This window comes from Camellia sinensis, chromosome 15 (assembly GCF_055761805.1).
Source record: "Camellia sinensis isolate YWXY chromosome 15, ASM5576180v1, whole genome shotgun sequence".
NCBI classification, from domain to species: domain Eukaryota; kingdom Viridiplantae; phylum Streptophyta; class Magnoliopsida; order Ericales; family Theaceae; genus Camellia; species Camellia sinensis.
Window position 1 is genome coordinate 102,748,390 of NC_138975.1, and position 20,001 is coordinate 102,768,390.

A 20,001-nucleotide genomic window follows, 5' to 3' on the forward strand; every position below is an offset into this window, starting at 1 on the left:
CATTAGTTCCATTTATTTATACAAAATAAATATTTAAGCCATTTAGGGTAAAAACCTATTTTTTCTTTCAAAATCCATTCAAAGTATCAAAATCAATAATTTCTTCATAACTCAACCTCATATCCAACCCCATAACCATTTTCAATACATCCATTTGAAAATCCCTCTTTTGATTTTAAACCAAAACCCTATGTTTGTTCAAAATCCTCCAAAATTACAAGATTGTTTTATAAAAACAAATAGCTAAGTTGAAACTCAAAAGAGTGTAGAGAATCTCTACCTTGAAGCTAGAAGACGAGAGAGGAAGAGATGACACTTCAACAACGATGAAACCCAACTCTATTCGGATGAAGACGAAGCTCTAGGTGAGCTCTACCTTTTTAACATAGGGAGTAGGGTGGAGAAATTGGTAGATCTTGGTGTATTTGTAGAGATGACAAGTTTTAGAGAGAGAGTGTCTCAATTTAGCATTTTGAAATGTTTTAGAGAGAGAGAGAGAGAGATATGAAAAAGTGATGTAAAATGACCTTTTTATGAACTGATATACGCATAGCTTGCTCGAGCGTAAGAGCTGTTACTTGAGCGACTAGACATAATAATTTGTTCCGCTTGAGTGCAGAATACACACTCCTAGAAGTTTTATAGATAGAAGACCGTCGCTCAAGCACAAGAAGTGTCGCTCAAGCAAAGAACACCAACTCCCCAGTATCTCTGCAGGTCTACAAAAATATTGGGAGCTCACAAAGCTCGCTCGAGCAAAGAGGCCAAATTCCTGGACAACAATAGTTTGAACCAACTAGCAACCAACCTGTTCCAAACACAACCAAGACACTCCAATACTCAAACTCAATGAGAAATAAGGAGAAACACGGTATGAGTATGCAAATAAGACAAATGAAACCCGAATTCAAAACATCAACTGGTTGGGTCTAAATCGGGAACACTATAATCCTTAACTTCTACGGACATACACATAATTACCACGACACTACGTATGGATCATAACACTAACCATAGGTTATATGTCCAGTCGACTATTCCAAAGCATCTTTTATCTCAAATTGAAATGAGATACACATTGTCAACACCCGAACGCAACAAATAGGATTGGATCCTATAACTTAGGCATTTCATTATGGGCAGATAAAACCTCTGCTAAAATGCCTTGGATTCATTATGGATTGCCGCCTTTTTGATACACGCACGTCGTCTAAGGCATTTCATTATGGTTTGTCGCCTTTTTGAGTTTTAACAAAACTCTTTCTTCTCCCTCTGTCTTTTCGCTTTCACGAATTCAATTTACCTTGTCTCTCTCTCAGACACTCTCTCTCTAACATTTTCCAAATCTTCCATTGTTGCGTTCATGAGCTTTCTGCAATTGCATTCTTCATTACCATCGGCACACAACTCATCATTTGACTTTGATCACTCACATTGTTTGACCCCAGCGTATCTCACTCCAGCTTTAATTGGTAAGTACCTCGATTCCCTTTTATTTTAATTCTCCGTTGTTGTTTACTATCCTTGGCCATGCTCATACGACTTCCTTTCGATTTTGTTATATGTTTCACTTCACACTTGTTTTTGTGGAATTTGTATATGCATTTGTAGTTGTCTTCTGTTTCTATCTTCATGTTTTGGTCAACATTGCTCATTTCTTGAATTTGTTTATCATAACATAATCTGTTCTTGAATTTGAGAGTGTGCATACTACTTCCAGTTTTTGCGCACTGCCTTGCACACACTCACTCATTGTTCTGCAAATTTATGATTTTCCTGACTCTTAAATCTTGGTTGCCTTCTTGATTTCTAAATCATGCTCCTTTTTCTGCTTTTCTTGTTGTATTTCCAGATTTTTCCCACAATCCATGTTTCTGTAGTTTCTAGGATTGAGATTTGCCTTAGAACCTTCTTCTTTTAGGAAAATCGAAACGAATCCCTCTTAGATCTTCAAAAACCTTTGCACCAGCGCCTGTTTAGGTTTTAGCTGAGGTATCCAAACCTATATCCATCACTCTGTTGCCCAACCCCTTTTAGCCGAGATAATGGGTATGTTCAGGTAGAGGTTAGATACCCCAGAAAAACTTGAGCACTTTAGGAGAGAGTTTTATATCCCAGCCGACATCCAGATTAGGTTAACTGGGAAGGAGGATTCCATCATACCCGACGGAGACTCTGTGCCCTTCCCCGTAGTTGCCTTCATAGAATGTGAACTTCGGTTCCCCTTAGACACTCTTTTCCATGAGGTCTTTCACTATTACAAACTTAACCCCATACAACTTGCCATTAACTCATATAGGGTTATCAATGGCATAATTGAACTGACACGCCGAGAAAAGGCCAGGATCACTTTAGCCAACATTCAGTATTGTTATTCCATGTATGGCCTAAAGTCTGAAAAAAGCTACATTTACTACCTGAAACCCAGATCCACTGCCTACAAAATCATAGCCAACCTCCCAAACTCCAACAAGGGTGCTGGAGATGATTACCTGATTGTCTCGGGCAACTGGGAGTCTGCTCCTGATGATGATCTTCATCACTTCCCTCTGCGCCGATCGGTGTTTAAAGAGGGTGATGGTAAGAACTAAGTCATCTTTTTAATCCTATTTCTATTAGGAGTTGTCAACTTATATATCTCTTTCTGAATGTTTTTTCTTTTTGTTCTCTTTTGTAGCTCTTCCCCAGCCAGCAAAGGATTTTCGACAAACTTTTTTCCCCAACAAGGACTTGAAAAAGCTACTAGATTTGCTAGTTAAAAAACGCAAGGCCCCATTACTACTTGATTACATTCCTGCCTACAAGTCGGCTCTACCTCGACATTCCCCGCCGAAGCAAGACTTCTCCTTCCGCTATAACTCCTCTAGGCACTTCATCACCTAGGCCAGACCAAGCCTCCTCCTCAGATCCAGTTGAGCTGTCATCAATCTCTGCCTCGCAAATTATCCTGACATCCTAGTGCTGACGCCGACGTCGTGCCCCAGCAAAAGTACCAGTAGGCAGGACTCGTAGCTGTAAACGTCAAGACTTGGAGGCATCGGCTTACGATCCAGTAAACCCACTAACAGCCTTGCTAGCAATTCATTTTGGCACCAAAATAACCCTCGCTGCTACAGCCGAAGACATGGGCCACAAAATTGTTGTTGAGGACCTCCTGGTTGACTTGCTAGGAGTGGTCACTGTCGCCTCTTTTTCACAATCTCAATCTCAACCCAAACCAAAACAAAAAAAGGGTAAATAGGGCTAAGGTAAAAGCCTCTGCCACCCAAGTTGAATCTGAAGATACAGTACCAATCTCAAAACAGCCAAAATCGAAAGAACAACCTCAGCTGCCAAGAAGAGGCCTACTGAGGCCGATCCAACTGATACCTCTCGGTCAAAGAAGTCGAGGTCTGAAGTTGTGGCAACCTCGGGTGTATTTAAAGTTGATGAACCCTAGGCCCCAGCCATCATGATTGGTGATCAGCCAATGAAGGCTAAGGACAGCGCCATTGACAGTATCGAGGTCGACGTCGTTCTCTCCACAATTGTGCTCCTCCCAACTGATCTCAATCGTATGGCCAAGATCAACGAATATGAAAATTTTTCTCTGATGATGCAACATTCCGTTTTGGTAAGTACCCAACACTTGGTACTTTTTGGCTTGTATTTTAAGTTCTTCATACTAACTTGTTCGTTTCTTTCTTTGTAGGCTATCTAGCACGCCCATTCTTTCGCCACAAAAGCTGAGACTTTCAAAGAAAAGTTAGTGTACAAGACCAAGGAAACTGCTGGCTTTCTCTCCTCTCTAAACAATGTTGAGATCAAGATCAAAGTTCTACTGGATCAGGCCAAGGCAGCCAGACGAGCCCAAGACCAGGCCGAGAAAAAAACTGAGGCGGCCGAGGTTGTAGCTAAAGTACTAAAATCTGAGATCAAGGATGCCGAGGCCAAAATTGTTGAGGTCAAGGCAGAGGTCCAAGAAGTATTGGCTACGAAGGAAGCCGATATCAAGGCGACCGACAAGAAAGCTTTCTCAAAGGGGCAAGTTGCAGTCCGTGACGTGCACAAAGATCAAGTCAACCAAGCCTATAATTGAGCCTTCTACCTCGGCTGAACTGCAGCTCTCAACAAATTATCTGTCCCTATGGATTCCGACCTCCGAGATATCAGCAAACTCCAAGTGCCTTTCACTCCGACTTCCAAAGAGTCAGACGGGGAGGTCGACGAGGAGGAAACCGACGCAAAGGATGCCGAAGAAGATGGGGGGGTCGCTGTTGGGGCCAAATCTCCAACATTGAATGATCAAGTCCTGGACTTGACTTATGATGAGGAGGAAGACTTGGCTTCTAAGGCTCCCTCTCCCAAAGAAACAACTTCTGAGGCCGAGGTCCAAGCAGCCGAGAAGAGCTTGGACCAGACCTTGTTGGAAATCGATACCGAGATAGCGGTGGTGAAGGAAGCCACATTGCCAACTGAGGTCGACACAACGCAACAGCTGAGGTTGAGAGATCTGAGACCAGTGCCCATATCTCCAACACTTAGAATTTTCCTCTCTTTTACTCTAAACTTTTTCCCTTTCAGTTGTAATTTCTCTTTTGTAACTTGGACAAGTAATCTCTTATGCCAGACTGAAGTGCCTTTTTGTATTCAAACAAGTTTTTTCGGTGAATGCATGCCTTTTCTCCTAAGTGTTGAATGTATGCCTTATTTTCTAAGTGTTGAATGTATGCCTTCTTTTCTTCTATACATGTTTCTATACTTAGAATATTTTGCATTTCTTTAAAGCACAGCTTAATTGTGTAATCACCTCGAGGTGGGGTACCTCAGATATAAACCTTGACTGTTTGTTTCGGCCAACAATTGGAATACCTAAGCTAACACTTAAAAATGCTTTGAAATATTTTTACAAGTGTTGTTTCTTTAAACTTTATTTAGTATACTTGCTTCTTCACTTCCACTTACTGTCTTCTATCAAGACTTCACCATTCCAACCTTGGCAACCTAGTTGGTTATCTCGGGTAATATGTACCTCGGATACTTCTTTCATTATTACCTTGACTAACTTCAACTTGTAAATTTTTCTGAAATTTCAACAAGTGTTAAGCCAATTCTAACTTGGAAATTTTTCTAAAAACAAGTCCCAAACTTTTAAGTTTATTCATCATTCCAGCTCCCTACCCCCTAATGTGAACCTAAGTGCCACTTAAGTTCACATTATGCGTTTATAGTCTTTCGCCGATGTCAGATTCAAACAAAGACTAGCCGAGGTGTTTAACCTTGGTTTCTTTGTTAATCCAACTAAACCACACTTAGTTTCATAGCAAGCCTAGATTAATTCAACTTAGTTCAACTCCATTATATGCAAGTATAATTCAACTCTCCCATATAATAAGTCTAAGTTATTCGTCATGTTTCATTCAGAAACATCACCAACATAGTTCAACTCTATTATATGCAAGTATAATTCAACTCTACTATATAATAAATCTAAGTTATTCGTCATGTTTCATTCAGAAACATCACGAACTTAGTTCAACTCTATTATCTGCAAGTATAATTCAACTCTGTCATATAATAAGTCTAAGTTATTCGTCGTGTTTCATTCAGAAACATCATCATAGGATTAGTTAGTCCTATTGCACAAAATTCAAAAATCAAACTAACATTTTATTATTACTTCAGCTAATAAAATTATGATATAAACTTCGCAAAAACAAAAAACTAATGATAAAAAAACTTCAAGTTGCAAGTGTTCTAGGGTGTTGGAAACTCTTTGCCCTCAGTGTCTTCAAGCCAATATGCTCCATTGCCGGCGACCGAGATGATTTTATAAGGCCTCTCCCAGTTTGGGCCAAGTTTTCCGTCACTGGGATCCTTCGTGTTGGCAACGACCTTTCTTAGGACGAGGTCCCCAACCTTAAACTCTCTTGGGTCGACCTTTTTGTTGTAAGCCCTAGCAAGTTGTTGTTGGTATGCCCCCAGCCAAATTGCTGCTCTCTCTTTTTTCTCCTCCAATAGGTTTAGATCTCGGGCCAAGAATGCCTCATTAGTCCCATTTTCTAGTCCCTGGATTCTGACCCAAGGGATGCCGACTTCCAGAGGGATAACCGCTTCAGTGCCATAAACCATGGCAAATGGAGACTCTCCAGTTGATCTTCTCGGTGTAGTCTGATATGCCTAGAGTAAATTGGGTAACTCTTCCACCTATTTTTCCTTTGCTGCTTCCAGCCTTTTTTTGATCCCATCTAAGATAGTCTTATTGGATGCTTCTGCTTGACCATTGCTCTGAGGAAAACTTAGAGTAGGGTAGTGGTTCTTGATTTTGTATTTTGCACAAAAACTTTTGATTAACTTACTGTCCAACTGTGTACCATTGTCTGCTATTATTGCCCTTGGAATCCCAAACTTTGTGATGATGTTCTTCCATATGAAGTTCTTCACATCAATATCTCGAATCTTCGCAAGAGGTTTAGCTTCTACCCACTTCGTGAAGTAATTAGTTGTTACCAACAGAAACTTCCTTTGCCTAGTTGCTTGGGGTAGTTGTCTAACAAGATCCATGCCCCATTGGGCAAATGGCCAAGGGCTGTATATTGGGTTCAAATCTGCTACTGATTGATGTATCAAAGGTGCAAACCTTTGACATTTCTCGTACTTTCTAACATAGGCTTCAACATCCTTCTACATGTAGGGCCACCAGTACCCCTGAGTAATGGCCCTATGAGCAAGTGATCTACTCCTAGCATGGCTTCTACATACTTTTTTATGTATTTCATACAAGAAGTCTTCAACTTGGGAGGGATGCACACATCTCAAAAAGGGACCAGTGAAGGATCTCCTATAGAGATGGTCATCTGCTGTTAGGCTAAACCTAGTCGATTTCAACCTGGTCTTATGTGCCCCTTTTCGGTTATCTGGTAGCTTGCCAACCCTGAGGAACATCACTATTGCATCCATCCAACTTGGACCCATCTCCATACACATTGCTTCGTACTCTGTGATTAGTGGTTCCACACTTGGGCCTGACAAATAATCAGCCATTATTGTCCTTGCTTTCCTTAATTTCATTACACTAGTCAGGTTAGCCAAGGCATCGTCGTGGCTGTTATCATCTTGGCTAACCTGTTATAGCCGGCAATCTTGGAACAATGCTAGCAGTCTAACAACTTTCTTGACATAGGCTATTATTCTTTCATCTCGGGCTGCGTATTCATCTATTGTTTGATTCACAATAAGTTGGGAGTCACAGAAGACTACCACCTCATCGGCTTCCATTGCTACTGCTAACTTCAACCCTACAATCAGTGCCTCATACTCTACTTCATTATTTAAGGCCTTGAATCCCAAATGAATAGACTATTCTAACATTCGCCCATCTGGCGATACTAACACTACTCCAGCCCTTGCTCCTTGACGGTTTGAACTTCCATCAACAAATAGGCGGAATGAGTCACCTATGTAGAAGTCGCAGGGCTTTGGTTTTTCTTATTTTTTTTTTTGTTTTTCTTGAGTGGGGTTCTTTGGCCGCACTTGGGTTTCTTCTTGCTGTCCTGGGTAGCCCAAGCCGCGGTTTACTGGAGTCTGACATAGGGTGACACCAGGTGTGAACTCGGCCACAAAGTCAGCCAAAACCTAGCCTTTAATTACTATTACGGGCGTAAATTCCAAGTCATATTGGCCTAACACTACTGCCTATCTGGCTACACTGCCTGTCAGATCTCCTTGTTGCAATAGGGAATTCAAAGGATGCTCAGTCAGTATCATGATCTTGTGGGCTTGGAAGTAGTGATTCAGTTTCTTCGAAGCCATTACCAAGGCTAGTGTCAATTTTTCCAAGGGTAAGTACCTGGTCTCTGCGTTTGCTAGGGTTTTACTCACATAGTATACTGCCTTTTGTTTTCCCTTCTTTTCTCTAATTACCACTGCACTCACTGCGTGCTCTGAAACTGCCAAGTACAAGAACAGTTCCTCTCCAGGTATAGGATTTGAGAGAACTGGAGCTATTGTCAGGTATTTCTTCAAGTCAGCCAAGGCGACTTCGCACTCTTCTGTCTACAAAAAATCTGTGGCCTTCTTTAACAAACTAAAAAATGGTTTGCACTTATCCGAACTTCTGCTTATAAACCTGTTCAGAGCTGCGGCCCTTCCAGTCAACATTTGCATTCGTTTTGTAGATATTCAGTTTTTCAGGTCAATGACAGCCTTGATTTGATTTGGGCTTGCTTTAATGCCTCTTCTAGTAACCAAATATAGCAAGAACTTACCAGACCTGACTCCAAATGCGCATTTCGAAGCATTGAGTCAAAGCCGATATGTCCTTAAGATGTCAAAAACTACCTTCAAGTCGGCCAGATGATTCTTAGGTTCTTTGGTCTTCACGACCATGTCATCAATGTATACTTTTATAGTCTTGCTAATCATTTTGGCCCCTAACCTCTGGTAGGTTGCTCCTGTATTTTTCAGTCTGAAAGGCATCACTCTGTAGTAATATAGTCCTTTTAGAGGGATATATGCAGTCTTTTCCGCATCAAGGAGATATATTGCTATCTGGTGGTATCCCTTGTAAGCATCTACGATGCTCATCCTTCCATGCCCTGAAGTGGCATCTACTAACTGGCCAATCTTGGAAAGTGGAAAACTGTCCTTGGGGCAAGCTTTATTCAGGCTGGTGAAATCAACACAAACCCTCTACTTGTCGTTCTTCTTTTTCACCACCATAGTGTTGGAATGCCAAGTAGGGTAGTTCACCTCGCGAATGGCAATGGCTTTGGCTTCCAGCAGTTTATCCACTTCCTCCTCTTCCTCCTCAACTGCCTCAACATGCATCAATGTCAACTTCCTCGCTCGCTAGATGACAGGTTTAGCCGACCTGTCTACATTGAGCATATGGCATGTGACCTCGGGGTTAATGCCTGGCATCTCGTATGACGTCCAGGAAAATACTTCTATGTTGGCTCGTAAGAAAGCTTTCAACTCCCTTTTCTCATCTTCGGCCAAGCCTAAGCCGAGAAAGAAGAAGTATTCTTCATCCCCTTCTTGGACCAAAATTTTCTTCATGGCTTTCTGTAGACACCCCATTTTTGACCGACCTTAAGACTCAGACGTCACCGATTGAGCGCTTGGTGACGTTGCATAATGTGCTCGTTCAGAAGTTTCAGAGTCGCGGCCGTGAGCCCTGCCTCCGGACTTCCGAACCCTCTTCTGTGCCTTGCCTCGGTTTGCGAACCAGACTCGATTTTCTCTGTTTCTTTTCCCGAGGGGAGGGAGAGGTCCCGTAGACCATCTCTCAGTCGCCGTGGGCTACATTTTGTGGCCGTAGGCCATTTTGCCCATTTCGGAGTCTGGTTTCCGGTTTTTCGGGACCGTTGGCCGTGTGCCTCGATTCGGGACTGCCTAACCATCTCCGTTTGTTCTGAATTTTCGCATACATCTTATTTTCTCCCTTTCAAGGGACACTGGGGTCTGAGAAACCCACTTCGTGGCCGAACGCCACTTTTGGTGCTTGGCAGCCCATTTTCGGGACCCCAAACTGCGTGTTTTGGCCCCCGAACATTCGTTTTGCATCGATTTTCGTTCATTTTTGGCAGGTACCTCTGTTTTACCATCAGGAAGGTCACTGGAGGGTGGAAGGCCAGCAATTATCTTGGCAACCAGTTATATTTCATTTTCGCCCTCCGGCGCCCGTTTTTCTCACTTCCGAGCCAATGTTGAACACCTTGGGGTCACTTTCTTCAACCCCAAACTACATATTTGTGTTGTACACACATGGGAGGACCCTAAAAGTTTATGGTCGGCCAGAAATTCCATTTGAACCTTTTGAACCCCTCCTCAAAATGGCTTGTTCTCTCTCCTGTTTTAGAGTTTCCAAATTCGAACCACAGGGTTGTGAAGAGGAGACCTGGGAGGCCACCTTTTTGTGGTGGCCGGCCACTATTCCAACTTGGCCTTTTTGACCCCTAGCCGGCCGGCTAGGGTAGGTGGCCGGCCGGCCACCTGCAGTCCCAAAACTTGGCCGGTCATGTTCCTCACACAGCACACTTTACAGCTGTATAGCTGTTTCCCCCAGAAAATATCCCAATCCGGGGGATATTTTGTGGGGGAAAACTTGCCTACTTTTCCTCCACCTTTTGCCTCCCTTTGCTCCCTCTTTTTTGTCCATATAACCAGCAGGTGGCATTGGTGATAGAGGTTAGAAAAATTGGTCTTCAAGCTTGGTAGACAAAATCACCCTCCATCTCTCTTATTTCCTTGAAGAACCTCCAAGTCCTACACCACCACTTCTTCTACACCACCAACCCCCACCCTTCCATCCTCCATTCCAGAAGTTTGAAGGTGTTCTCCAAGGCCTAAGGAGCCACAAACTCAAGCCAAGAAGCAACAAAAGACTTGTCTTCAAGGGTACCATTTCCCCCTTTTTTGAGCTTATTTTTGCAACATTTCTTAGCCATATATGCTTATTGTTTTGAGCTCCAGCCCTAACTGAAAGTGGCCTTCTTTTGAGCTCATTTTCTTGTTTCATTAAGGGCTCAACCCTGTTTGAGCCCCCCATCTTGCACTTGCTTCAATATCTTCCTTGAATGCTATTTTCTTGCATGCTTTGGCAACCCATTATGCTTCCATTTTTGGGCATTTTACAGAACTAAAAATAGTCTTATTTTGAGCCCCTCTTCAACATTGAAGAAGGGCTCATCAGTGTTTAGGACTTCCATGTGCCACTTCATGTTATATCCCCTCTTTGATCCCCATTTTTGCATGCTTTGGCAGCCTATCATGCTTCTGTTTTTGGTCATTTTACAGTACTGAAAATAGTCTTATTTTGGCCCATTCTACATGTTTTATTAAGGGTCTTTTCTTGTTTGGTGAATTTTTTATATACCTCATGTTATAGCCTCTTTGGAGCCTCATTTTGCATTGCATTTCTAGCATGTTTGTATACTGTTTTGGGTTTTTTACAGTTCTGTAAATATGCATATTTTTGGTCCCTCTTCAATGTTGTAGAAGGGAATTTTTCAGTTTGGGCTTTGCATATATCACTTGCCTCTTTGGCCACCTTTTGGCCCTTTTTCTTGCATAAGAGCTTAGCCATATCTATGTTTGTTTTTGGGGTTTTTACAGTTCTGAAAAAGATCATATTTTGGGCCCCTCTTCAACTTTGTTGAAGGGCCCTAACCTGTTTGGGATCAGAAACTGTGGGTTGCTTCTTTACCTCATGTTTAGGGCCATTTTTGCATGCCATTGTTGCCCTATCTTTGCTTGCTGTTTGGCCATGATTTGTACTGTAAAAATGCTTATTTTGAGGCTGCCTTGCTTCTGTATTTTCATTCCATGTACCAATTATGCATGCTTTGTATAGCTGTAGTTCATTCTATGCGCCTAATTTGCATTTCGGGAGAGATTCCATGCATCGGGTGTGTTTTCGCCTCATTTCGGGGCTGTTTTTCCCCACTTTTCATTGCTGAAAATCCATTAGCACGTTTGCATATGCCATTTCCATGCCATTGCATTGCATATACCATTGCCTCGGTTTGCGTGCCTGTGTGCACGCATTTCGAGGCACTTCATTTTCATTTACCGACATCCTATGTGAGTGTGGCTGAGGCTCTCTCATGTTAGTATAAGTCCATGTTGCATTTTCCATGCTATTGCATTGCGTATGCCATTGCCTCGGTTTGCGTGCCCGTGAGCACGCATTTCGAGGCACTTCATTTTCATCCATCGACCTCTTATGTGAGTGTGGCTGAGGCTCTCTCATGTTAGTATAAGTCCATGTTGCATTCTATATGCCATTTTAGCCATATTGCATTGCGTATGCCATTGCCTCGGTTTGCGTGCCCGTGTGCACGCATTTCGAGGCACTTCATTTTCATCCATCGGCCTCTTATGTGAGTGTGGCTGAGGCTCTCTCATGTTAGTATAAGTCCATGTTGCATTCTATACGCCATTCCATGCTATTGCATTGCGTATGCCATTTCCTCAGTTTGCGTGCCCGTGTGCACGCATCTCGAGGCATCTCATTTTCACAGCATAGTGCATACTAGGTTGTATCTTAGATCGCATTCATACATTTCCTCGGTTTGCGTGCCCGTGTGCACGCATTTCGAGGCATCTCATTTTCATGACATTGCGTATGTTAGGATTATATCTTAGTTGCATTTCATGCATATCATGCATATTGCATCGTGTCCGGGATAGGAGTTAGCCCGGGCACGGGAAACGAGGTGCATTTCGTACTCCGAGTGACGGAATGTGTCTCAATTCCCCAGTCACCGACACTCCGGATCATCCATGATGGAGTTAGGTTTTGTTGTGTTTTCATGTGCATTCATTCTATATTGAGTTGCGCATTTCGACTCTTCGGCCATCATGCATCGATATGCATGATTGGTGGCACGAGGATCGAGACATGCATATATTTGTGAAAATACATTGCTATGCCCCTTTCCTGCTCTCTGTTGCAGCAAAATGAAGAATCAGCAACTTTTCGGGACTTGGCACGCTTTTCAAGAACAGGTGCAAACAGAGGCTAATTAGGGCATCCCAGTGGATTTTCGCGCAAAGCAGCCTAAATATACATCATTCATCAGAAGCAAGGCAGTCCCTGGCTTGCACGCCAGTTTTACAGTATTCTTAGTTAATTTGATTAATTAGGAATTTGTATATTATTTGGACTGTAATATTTGGACTGTAATATTCTTTTATTCAGGACTGTATATTTATTCGGACCCTCTGTGCGAGGGCATAATTGTAATAAGTGTGCGTGTGTGTGTTGTATGTCTTCCAACCCCACGTCTTTCTCCCTTTTATTTACCTGCTTATGATGGTTAGATTAGGGCATATCTCAATTAGCATACAGTATGACAGCATGTTTGCATCATTCATCTGTTTTGCATGCACCGGGCTCGGCGCATCATACTAACTGCATTGTATTTCAATTTCAAAGTTGAATACGTGTTAGCTGTAGCATTCCATATGCCATGTTTAGAGTAGCCGAGCCTGCTATAGTTGCATTTTTGCATGTGTTGCATTAGGCATTTCTGTATACTTAGGATTCATGCATGATTTCTAATGAGTTTCTGTTTTGGCTTGGAGTACTCGGTGAGTTTTATGCTTTAGCATCCTTGCATGCGTGTGAGTGACTGCTATGAATAGCATGCTTACCATGAGGCTAATTGCTTATATGATATAACTGCCTGAATGCCTGTGGGTGAAGGTTGGGTTGTTTGGATTGGGACAATTCATCAAATATTTGTTTTAAGCCCACTAGATAGTGGCAAAACCATCTTTTCTAAGCCCACCCGAGAGTGGCAAAATCTGCATTTTAAGCCTACTTGCGAGTAGCAAACCATCTTTCAAAAACAAACATGAAATGTTTTGTTCCAATTCGGGCGACCCAGTCTATACTTATATGCTGTGTGCATCACATAGTAACCTAGGCTAATAACCGGAATAAGGATACACAAAGTTTTCAAAAATAGATATCATGGTTAGTAGAGGCCGATCTTTGATCGGGCGAGCGGGGGTGCTCACGAAGTGACCTTCCCCAATCGTACCCAAGTTCCCGAGCTGAGTCAACTTTGGTGATGACGAACACGTGGCCTTTGGCACCGAGTCAGGGTTTCCTAAATTTCCCATTAAAAAAAACATTTAGGTGGCGACTCTGTATTTGGCAAAGCAGTCCATGTTTGGCTCTTCTTTCAAAAAATCTGTTTTTTTCTCAAAACGATTTGCCGGATTTGGACTCTTTGGTTCAGACTTAGAACCGTGACAAATTTGAGAGTCCTAAGCTGTAGTGACCCCAATATGAACAGAACGGGAGCTCGTTCCTCCCGGGAGCGTTCGGGGACGTCTACACTTTCTCACTCTTCTCAGCTGATTCTTTGCCGACATCATCTATAACTTTCATGTCCTCGTCTTCAATTTCTACTATTTCTGTCTCTCGCACGTTGCAGGCAGATTTTATTACTGCCATAGAGAAGTTTTTGCCTGCACATGATCCTCTCTAACCTCTTTAATTCCATGCTCCGTTGGGAACCGTAATAGCTGGTGCAGTGTTGAGGGAACAGCCCTCATTGCGTGCAACCATGGCCTTCCCAAGATAACATTGTAAGGGAAGGGGGTGTCAATTACTGTAAACTCTGTACTTACTTTCCTGGTGCCTGCCTGCACCCCTAGATTTATTGCTCCCAAAGGCCATGTCGGCGTTCCATTGAACCCGACCATTGGGCTGTTGGACTGCTCTAAGTCATCGTGATGAAGGCCAAGCTCCTTGTAAAACCTGACACATATGATGCCACAAGAGCTGCCTTAGTCGATCAGAATGCGCCTTACCTGGTATTCTCCAATCCGAGGGTCACCACCAAACCATCACTATAGGGATACTGCACCATGTCTAGGTTTGCCTCAGTAAAGGACACCATGGGTCCCTAGTACTCGTTTATCCTAGGCCTCTTTTGCTGGATGTGACACACGTGCTGTAAGTGTTTCACCTTCTAGGTCTCTCATCGTATATCATTCTCATTAACCTTCGAGTGGATCACGTTGATCGCCCGAGGTTCTGCTTGCTGTAGTTGTGGCGGAGATGGTGTTGCCGGTGCCTGGGGCATTCTCGCTTGCTCTTTCCTCGTTCTGGCCTCATCTACCAAGTCCCTTAAGTGACCCTGTCTGACCAGATCTTCCAAATGCTCCTTCAGGGCTCTACACCCATGAGTTAGGTGTCCATCCTCATTTGTGGTAAGCACAGTGCTTCTCAAGACTTCTCCCCATTAATTCGCTAAGAATCCTCTCTGGCGCTCTACAATATGGTTGGTTCCTAATCCTTTCTAGAACTTTATAAACCGAGATCCGGAACACAGTGGTGACTGCTTGTGCAGCCCTCAACCTTGTTTCTTACCTATTAAATCTAGTATTACCTCGGCCTTGCGTCGGTGAGCCGTTTCTCTTTTCTTGCTTCGGTGCCTTTATTCCCGGTGTATCCTCTTCTGCTCTGGCATATTTCTTGATCCTTGCCATGAGTTCCTCCATACTTTTTGACAAAGTCTTTACCAACGACTTCTGAAGCATGCAGTCATCCTCCAGGTCGTTCTTAAAAGACACGACCGCTAACTCCTGGTTGTATCCTGGTATTCAGTTGAACACCTCATAATACCTTTTGGCATAAGCCCTAAGGCTCTCACCTTTGCCAATTTTCAAAGCCATCAGGACGTCTATCCTTAATGGTTGCAACTTGTTCGTGACAAACCTGGCCACGAACATCTCAGCTAGGTCTTCCCAACTCTTCACAGTTCCTTTCGGCAACCTGTGAAACCAATCCAATACAATCCAAATGATGAGGGGAACACCTTGCACAGCAACGGTTCATTCCCGGTATACAAGGCCATTGAATTCAGATACAAGCCGACGTGAAAGTTCAGATTGGATTTACCGTCATATATCTGGAACCTCGGCATATAAAACCTTTTTGGGGCCTCAAACCTATCCAACTTTACTGAGAATGGCGTTCTCGGTTTGACGGGTGATGTGACCTCGACATTCAACCACTTTCTCTAGTGGTAGTCCCTCAAATCCTCCATAGTTCGACCAGGCACTCGGTTGCTAATGGATTTCAGCTTTTTTGGTGCGCTGCTCCCGGTGTCGTTATGCGTCCTCTTGGACTCCTCTTCATTCACCGTGTCAAAACAAAGTTCCTTCCCTTGAATATGCCGATGTTCCTTGGCATAAGTTCCCTTGGTATGAGGCGTCCTTTGAGACTCTCCTCTCATTGACTTTGCTCACCCGACATCTCGTGAAGGCCGATGTGAGTGTTCCTTCACTTTGTTATGCTGAGAGACTACTGGAATTACTTTCTGTCCCCTTTATGGGCATCGTTTTTGGCCGCTGGAATTGGCGTGTCCTTCAATGGAAACAGTGGCTACATGACGTTGTTCTGTATCATGAAGTTGACAACCGATTGCAGATCTGCCAACTTGTTTTCCTTTCTTTTCATCTTGTTGTCCCTCCTCAAGTATTTATCTTTCCATACCTGGAGGTCGCTTTCGTTGTAATACTCGTCTCGGCCAGCTGTCTTCGGTGCGTCTCCCTCTTGGCTGACGTCTTTCTCCCTGGGATTCTAATCTCGTGTTCCTTCGTTATGGTTTTCTTCCTTCATGTTTGGATCAGCATGCTTACCACTCCCACTAGGAATGTCATCCCCGATCTTTTCTTTCTGCCTGTCATTGGCCATCTATTCTACTTACGTTCCCACAGATGGCGCCCAATTATGGGTGTTGATTTTTGACCACACAACCAAACGGAAAACTCAACTAGAGAGCACCAACAGAATAGATTAAGCCTGAACAATCTATCACAGAAAGATAAGAATCCAGCGGTGGTTCGTCCACCCGGGGGCACTCTGACGATCAAATCAGTATTCGATAGCTCTCAAAGATAGAAAATTGTGCTTAAACTCACAAGAAAGAACTTACCTCAAACCCATGAGGGTGTCCTGTTTTTATAGCCAGCACTGACCTGGTCCCTGTAGAAGCTTCACCTCAGTGGACTCAAGCTCAATGCTCATCTTGGACCTTCATCTAGATAGAGATAAACTCTTCTTGAGCCTTATCCTTATCCAGACTGAGATCCTCCTCTGTTCTAGGACTCTTACCCCTTGTCCGCTCATCTCGGATTCTAGCATCTCTATAGGTAACCTCAGCCTAGCCGAGATCACCTCAACATCAGGACTAGGCCACATGGCACCTCGACTAACACTTCCGTGTCACCTTGGCCACGTGCTGTCATTCACAAAATATGTCCCCACACCTTGGAAATTGTAACACATAGGGCATTCTTTTGTGTTATTTCTGTTGTATTACTCATCTCACATGATATGGATTCACACTTTAAGAAGATTGGATATGTATTGCATGTAGGAATGGCAACGGGGCGGGGTGGGGCGGGGCCGGGGATCACACTCCCCGTCCCTGATTCCCGATGGTCGAATTTTCCCCGATCCCGGCCCCGATCCCCGACGGGGATCCTATCACTGCCCCCACCCCCGCCCCCAACAGGGATCAGGTTTCCTCGACCACGAGCATTCCCCGGCTAAAAAAAAAAAAAAAAATTTCAGATGCCTCACACACACAGATTTGAAACAAAATTATCATCTAAAAATTTCAGAGGTAACAAAAATTTCAGATGCCTCACACACAACTCAACAACAACATCATCTAAAAACAGATCTGAAACAAAATTATTAATGGTCTGAAACAGATTTGAACTTTAAAAAAAAATACTATTTTTATCATCATCAACAAATACAGATTTAAACTTAAAAAAAAAAAATTAATCACATATCAGATCACTCACACACACAGATCAGATCACATACACATATATTGTCATCCCCACACACAGATCAGATCACACACACACACACATACACACACACACAGAGACAGATCTAACACAGACAGATCTAAGCGACGCCGTCGGTGGGTTCGGTGGTGGTGACAGAGATCGAGATCGAGAGTGGCTGGCGGTGGCTGTGGGTTCGGTGGTGGTGGCAGAGAAACAGACGTTGTGCGGCGGTGGTGGTGATGTCGCCGTCGGTGAAAGAGAGGGGGAGTCGGCGCCAGCGGTGGTGCTGACGTCGCTGTCGGTGACCGCGAGAGAGAGAGTTGACAGCGAGATGAACGAGAGAGTGGGAGAGAGTTGAGATGAGAGTGAGGGAGAGAGAGATGAACGAGAGAGTTGAGTTGAGATGAGAGTGAGGGTGAGAGTTGGTTTATTATATATACATATATATATAAATATATAAATATAAGGGGTATAAAAGTAATTTCACTTTGGGGAAATTCGGGGATGGGGCCGGGGGCGGGGGCGGGGATCGGGCCGGGCCGGGGATCAAACACTGATCACCGTCCTCGGCCCGTGACAAATCGGGGATTGATTTTCAAATATCGTCACCTCCCCGTTGGGGATATTTTTCGGGGAAAAACAGCTTAAATCGGGGTCGGGATCGGGGATCCCTGTCGGGCCGGTTTCAAATTGCCATCCCTAATTGCATGTGGACCACTTTTGTGAATCTCTCATATTTTAAGAAATACAACCACAGAGATTTAAATTGCTTAATGTTGATTGGAATTCATGATTAATCACTGGTAAAGAATTAAGTCCATATCATTATATGTTAATTATTTTGGGGGTGTTATAGTGATTCAGACAGATTAACTAGTATGAGTCCGAAATTAGTATTGTGATTGATAAAGTTTTGGGTCATGGTCCATCTTAGTGTGTTTATTATTTTATATGTGGATATATGGTATAAAGGTGTAAAGCATGTTTTAAGTTATTTGGGTTTCTTAATGGGAGGGCTCAGTAATTGTTTTATTTAGACCTGGTCCCCTCTCCTATATATATATATATATATGTATGTATGGATTAAAGGATTGTCAGTCTCATTGAAAAGACAACATAAAGATTAGAAGAAGGAGGGGAAGAGTCAATGCCAGGGTTTTCCAATTATGAAGACCATTTCTTAATATCTCATGGCAATGGTGAGAATAAAGGTACATATTTAAATCTGTCAAAGTTGTTCAGTTTAATCAAATTATTATGGTGTTTTAATCTTTGGTATATAGATCCTATAAAGCTTACATGTGGTATCAAAGTAGCTTTATACTAAAATTAAAACCATAATAGATTATTTCAATGAAATTATTTTTACAATAATAAGGAATAAATTGATATTTCTGTTACTGAATGTTGTTTTCATATGCTTTGGTAACTTTAACCAAACGTTTTCAATATAAAAAACTCAAGCATATTGTTTGAGTGTTGACAATTTGCTTCGGTTAACAAAATAAATAAATAAATAAATATATGTTTCAGATCGAATAGTATGAAAATTGTGAAATATGGATATGTGTATATTGAATTTGTGTTGATATATATATATATATATATATATATAGATATTTCAAATCTTACCTAATCAAACGTTTGCAAAAGATATATGTAGACACCTCATTTTTGACCGCCCTGAAGACTTGGGCGCTATTGATTGTTTACTTGGTGATGAAAGATGTGAAGTGCAAAGATTCAATTTCTTCAGCAAGAGGAGCTTCAAATCCCAACTTCACACCCCTTTTTGGACCAAAACCATTTTGACCAAAATAGTTTAGACCTTAAAACCCTCTTTTTCAAAATAGTTTTTGAAAGAGTTCCTATGATGTTTCGACGCTCGCATTTTGTTAAATGTTACGCTTTTCGGTAAACCGAGCAAGGACAAAGTGGAAATGAATGAAAGAGAGGTGAACTCTTTAAAAATCTTTCAAAACACCTTATTTAGGGGTTTGAAGTTGAAGAAAAGAGGAGAGGAGGGAAGAAAACTAGCTGAGGAGAAGTTAGGCATGAATCCAGTTAAGCCAAAATTGAATAGTCTTCACTAAAAGAGGCATATCTCTTAGCACACTTGAAATTTTTATGTGAGGATGCACTGTTGGAAAGAAGACTTTCGGGGCTTCAATTTAGGCACAAGAATGACCTGAAAAGGAGTCCATATGAAGGAGATATGCCCATTTGAAGTTGGACTTTGAGAGCAGATTTTTGCTATCGGTCACAAATGTGGGCTGTCGGCCACTATTGTCCCAAACTCAGTTATTTTACAGATATTTCCCCTCCAACTATTTTCACAATATGCCAGCTGTCTTGTATGGATATTTTCAACCAAAGCTCATGGTTTTCTATATATAGATGGCCTATCTTTCATATTTGGAGGTTGGAAAGAAAGTTAGGGAGCCTCTCTCTCTAAAACCTCTCTCTCTACAATTCTCTCTCTCTAGAACTCTCTCTCTCCTCTTGTTTATGCTTGAAAGTTAGAATTCTCTACATATTTGCATACAACCCCTTGACCAAACACCTTTACCTTGGAGCTAAGGCTTCTTGGGACCTATTTTGGGCTGTTGAAGGGTTATTTGAGCCAAGAAAGTGGTTGTTTAAGTGCTGTGCTTCAAAAGTATAAGTCTTACCTCTTTTAAGCTCTTT

The 20,001-nt window shown here is 42.5% G+C and overlaps 1 protein-coding gene across 1 annotated transcript; it reads right to left on the reverse strand.

Annotated features, from left to right (window-relative positions):
* Nucleotides 1-5,736: 5,736 nt before the first annotated feature.
* Nucleotides 5,737-6,111, reverse strand: LOC145813173 (uncharacterized). Its single transcript, XM_082908445.1, has one exon. It carries the CDS (start codon nucleotides 6,109-6,111, stop codon nucleotides 5,737-5,739), a length of 375 nt encoding a protein of 124 aa, XP_082764571.1.
* Between the last annotated feature and the right edge of the window lie 13,890 nt (nucleotides 6,112-20,001).

Excerpts from the sequence above, each read along its gene's own strand:
- LOC145813173 (XM_082908445.1), bottom strand. The coding sequence starts at position 6,111 with ATGGTTTATGGCACTGAAGCGGTTATCCCTCTGGAAGTCGGCATCCCT.